The sequence below is a fragment of the Apaloderma vittatum genome, unplaced genomic scaffold, assembly GCF_000703405.1.
Source record: "Apaloderma vittatum isolate BGI_N311 unplaced genomic scaffold, ASM70340v1 scaffold1393, whole genome shotgun sequence".
In the NCBI taxonomy this organism is placed as follows: Eukaryota; Metazoa; Chordata; class Aves; order Trogoniformes; family Trogonidae; genus Apaloderma; species Apaloderma vittatum.
Genome location: NW_009707276.1, coordinates 25646 through 30360, shown reverse-complemented (window position 1 = coordinate 30360; position 4715 = coordinate 25646). Strand labels below are relative to the sequence as shown.

At 48.0% G+C, this 4715-nt stretch overlaps 1 protein-coding gene across 1 annotated transcript in view; it reads right to left on the bottom strand.

Annotated features, from left to right (window-relative positions):
* KDELR3 (KDEL (Lys-Asp-Glu-Leu) endoplasmic reticulum protein retention receptor 3) overlaps positions 1-4715 on the bottom strand; it is a 6417-nt gene extending 1702 nt beyond the window's left edge. The window contains exons 1-4 of the mRNA XM_009866100.1: positions 4617-4715; positions 3592-3692; positions 2889-3047; positions 2306-2558 (exon numbers count right to left, since the gene is read on the bottom strand). Coding sequence (XP_009864402.1) covers positions 2306-2558; positions 2889-3047; positions 3592-3692; positions 4617-4707 — 604 coding nt within the window. The 5' untranslated portion in view covers positions 4708-4715. The remainder of the gene's footprint in view (positions 1-2305; positions 2559-2888; positions 3048-3591; positions 3693-4616) is intronic.

Here is a 4715-nt window from a genome sequence, read left to right as displayed (position 1 = left end):
TAATAGCCCCCAGGCTGCCATTGGCCTTCTTGGCCACGAGGGCACATTGCTGGCTCATGGGCATCCTGCTGGCCACCAGAACCCAAATGACGGTGGACACCAAGTTGGACATGAGCCACCAACTTGCCCTCATGGCAAAGAATGCAAACAGCCTCCTGACCTGCACCGTCAGCAGATCAATGATGGTGGTCTTTCCTCTCTACTCAGCTTTGGTGAGGCCGCAGCTGGACCAACGGGTACAACTCTGGGCTCCCAGTACGAGAGACCGGAAAATACTGGAGCAAGTTCAGAAAGACCACGAGGATGGTTTAAGGACTAGTGCATTCGATGTCAGAGCACAGGCTGAGAGCTCAGCCTGGAGGAGGCTGAGGGGTTCTTCCCTGTGTGCATCAGTGCCTCATGGGGGAAGTAAAGGAGACAGATCCAAACTTGGCTTAGTGGTCCCTGGTGACAGGGCAAGGAGCAATGAGAAATTCCACTTAAACAAGAAAAAAAAATGTTGTGGTGAGTGGTCAGATAGTTCAGCAGAGGTTCCCGAGAGAGAGACTGTGGTGCCTCCATCCTGGAGATACTCCAAACCTGACTGGAGCAGACCTTGAACAACCCACTGCAGGTGACCCTGCTGTGAGCTGGGGAGTGGATTAGATTATTTCCCTACCCTGTTGCTCCCAGCCTCAGCCATTCTGTGAAATACAAGCTTTTGGGAGCTGAAAGCTTCCTCGGAATGTCTTTCAGGTCCTTGTGTTAAACAGAAAGGAGCTCATCTAGTTTTGAAAACAAGATAGAGAGAAGTTGCGTTCTATAAAAATCCTTTCACAATGCTTTGGTATAGGATCTGAAGTCTTATTAAATACATTTCTTTATATAACACATCTTTGCTTTTTTTTTTGCAGCATCGCTGCCCTTTTGTCTGAGCTCTTCAGCGTTAGAAATGTTTTGAAAAGATTTTTTTTCCTAAAGTGTAAGAGAGATGCAACCTGCTATAATATTGCTGGTCTTCACAAATGACTGCAAAGCATTTGCATATCTTTAGACACCTTTTCTCTCCTGTGATCCAGAACATTTGTGTAAAAGAAAAAAAAAAAAAAAGCAATAAAAGCAATTCTCTTCCTGCTGTGATGTCTCAGGGACAAATGTTTTTTCTTCTGCCTCATGTATCATCTAAATTTTGCAGCTCTGCCACCAGTGATGTGAGACTGAAAGCCAGCAGTTGTTTTTTTTCCCCCCTTTTGTTCCACCATCCGCAGCTACAAAGGGTATGGATTTCTCACAAAATACAGAAGGACACAGGACACATGGATTGAGTGAAGCTAAAATGGGAATTAGTTTTTTAAAAAAAAGAAAAAGAAAAGAAAAGAATTGACGTGGAGCACCTTGATGACAGTTTTACAAAGTACTTTTCTGGCTGCAAAAATGTTTTAATGACAGAAGGAAGTCTTAATCTGCCAAGGCCAGCCACTTGCTCGGTGCTCCTGTCACCTCTCTATTAGCAGGCAGAGCTACAAAGATCTTGCATGGAGCTACAAAGATCTATCTCTCAGAGCATCCAACACAGGCTCTTGCTACTGCTCTGAGCAGACTAGTTCAGGAATGTGAAGAAGGAAGAAAATACTTGTTTGCTCAGCTAGATTTCATCAGATTCCATCCTCCTCAACAGAAAAGTGTTCTAGAGCGTACGTCAGCCTCAGCAAGCCACGTTCTACCAGATTTTATGCCCTTGATGTAATCGTTACCTCTGGTAGCCATTTACTGTAGCACGGTGCTGAAGTGGAAAGGGCATCTGATTTTCAAAACAATGGGCTGTTTTGTCCATGCAGATGCCTGTCTTGCTAGAGAATCAGTGCTTGAGAACGGTACATCTTTTCCATAAAAAGAAAAAGTAGGCTTAATAATAACTCCATATGTCTGCAGTTGCTTTCTCAGGTACATTGTCTGCCTACAGCTATTTCTTTTCACCCTCAAAGTGTTTTGGTTTTTTTTTTGGTGTGATTCATAATCTTTCAAAATGTATGTAGAATTGAATGTGCCTCAATTGTTAACTTCCCAAGGTGGAGTTAAAATAGGTTTAGCTCTGGTGTAATTTCTACTTTCTTTCACATGCGTGTCTAGAGCCTTGTAAGCAGAAGTGCCCACTTGCATTCAATAGATATGTTTTTCAAACTGGATTTTAGGTGGACAACATGCATCACAAATACAGCAAAGAACAAAGTCATGTAAGGATCAATGCGTGGCAAGCTGCAGCTCCACCATACATTGCAACAGTGCCGAATGAACATTTGAGATTTATAACGACCTATTTACCTACCTTTGGTAACATAGAGATAGAAGAAGTCACAGTAGAAGATGGTTTGTACCACCCCAGAAACTACAGCGATCTGGTCATAGAAATTCTCTGTATGGTAGCGCCAGACCCAGTTGGCAATGTAGAGAGCACGGTAGAGGCCCAGGAAGAAAAGGTAGTGTGTTGTGATGGTCTCTGCTTCCCCCGTCTTGCTAATCATGAAGAGTTGAGGAAGGATGGCCACAGACTCCAGGTAGATGGAGAAGGTCCAGAGTATCTGTGAGATGCATAGTGAAGACAGTGGAGAGTCTTGGTGCTCGTTAAGATGTGTTAAGACATGCAGTTTTTAATTTGGCAGAGCACTGCTATGTGAGCAGGGTGAAGGGCGCTTCTGGAGCTGGGGAAAAATGAGCCTGCTGTGCTGGGACTCTGAGGAAACAGCGCTGAGCTGCTCTGTAAATGGTGCAGACTTCAAGGCCTGCCAACCTTGCCTTTGCTTCCTGCTTCTACTGTCAAAAATTCTCAACTATTGAACATGCTGCTCACTCTGCTGCCTGGTGCCAGGCTGCTGCTTCCCCTCCCCTTTCCTGCCTCAGGTTTTCCTTACCTCCAAGGGGGTGAAGCTGTGGTTCTCCAGAAATGACAGGCCTGTGACAGGGACCAGCAGGAACTCAAGGCGAAAGGAGTCGTTCTCGCTGTCAAACGTTTTCCGGAATTTCACGTAGATCATGTACACGGTGACATAGGCACATATCAAAAAAATGACCTGGGGAAAGGAAGGGAGATGGCAAGATCGTACCTGCAATAGTGCCTTCTGTGCTTGAAGAGAGGACAGCTTTGCTAAGATCAAGATCTGTTAACCTGGTTCCAGCGGGGCTGTGCCAGGGCGAGATAGTGGTGAATGCTTTTTTGTGCTGGCTTGTGGACTGACGTCTGCTAGAGATACTTCAGCAGTCAACAAAAGACTGATCAATCATGAGAATTATGCGTGTTTGAGCCCTCTAGGGCTCTGCGTGAGGAGGCTGGCTTGGTGGCAGTCATCTCTTAATGCTCCTGTGGTGCAAGGACACCCAGGCTTGATTCATGATGTCTTGTTCTAGTTTTGGTGATACTAAATGTGGTGGGCTCAGCTACTCACTAATTGTGATGAGGGTTTTTTCTTGTCAATGGAGGACTAGTGACACCAAAGGAAGCATCTTTATCCACCTTTCCTGCATGGAAAACTGCCTTAGTGACTGTGTACCCTCAGCTCCCTAAGATACCAGAGCGAGCTGAGCGGAATCTCTGCTTCTGCACTGCCCTCTCCTTACCTTCATCACAGTGTTATAGACAGAGATGAAAGTCGTGAACAGGTCCAGATAGCGGGTTGTGAAGACGAGGGCAAAAAGAATCTGACTTTTCCCAGAGATACCTGCATGACAGGGAGAAGAAAGGAAGATAAAGTGGATGAGAAGAACCCTTGGGATGGTCGTTTCCCCTTATGCCTTCTTTTGCTGCTTTATGAGCCAGGTCTGGTGTGTAGGTGCTGTGGTAGCTCTACACCTACCCCAGGACCGGCCAGAGCCTCCAAAGTAACAGGGCAGGCTCCTCAGCCCTGCCTCGGGTTGTGGGGACCAGCGCTCGGTGGACACCTTTACTGGTTTGGCCAATTCAGTCCTTACTGTCGTCATCCCTCCCTTACCCCCGTCGCCTGCCCACCTCACAGGGGGTTGTGTGATGTGACATCTGCCGTGAGAGGGAAGAGCTGCGGTATCAGGGATGCTGATGGAGCTTAGTCACTGCTGACAGGGAGATGCAGTGAGACTCACCCGTTTCTCTACCTGTGATAATGGCTGTGGTGCCATGGCCCAGCCCCAAAGTCTCTTGTGGAGGAAACCACGACCTCTGAGCAAAATCCTCCTGCGGGATGCCATTGCACTGACTTCCTTGCCCACGGACAGGGCAGCCTCTGGTCCCTGCCCACTGACCGACAGGACCTCTGACCTAAAGCAGCTTTCCCCTCCAGCTCATTGATTTTGGTGCCACCACAACTCCTTGCAGTTGTTTTCCACCTCCCTCCAGCCCTGCTGCCCTCTCCTTCACTTCACCACTCCAAGGCCAACATCTGCCCAAGGCCGTGCGCCTTGCCACATCACATCCTTCCAACACAGCCCTGTCCTCCTGGCACGGAGACATCCCAGAGGAGGATGATGACTTCCCTCAAAAAGCCCACCAAAGAGGGCTGCCAGCTTGTGTGGGCTATTGCTAGGCCTTTACAGCACCCGTTTCGCTTGCACCCCTTGCTGAGCCACCCTCCAAGGGTCCCCCCCCTTCCCTGGGGCATGGGGGCACTCACCAGCGCAGGACTTGGACTTCAGGATCTTCAGCAAGAGGATGATGATGGCCAACAAGTGGGAGACATCCCCCAGGATGCGGAAGACGTTCATGATGCTGG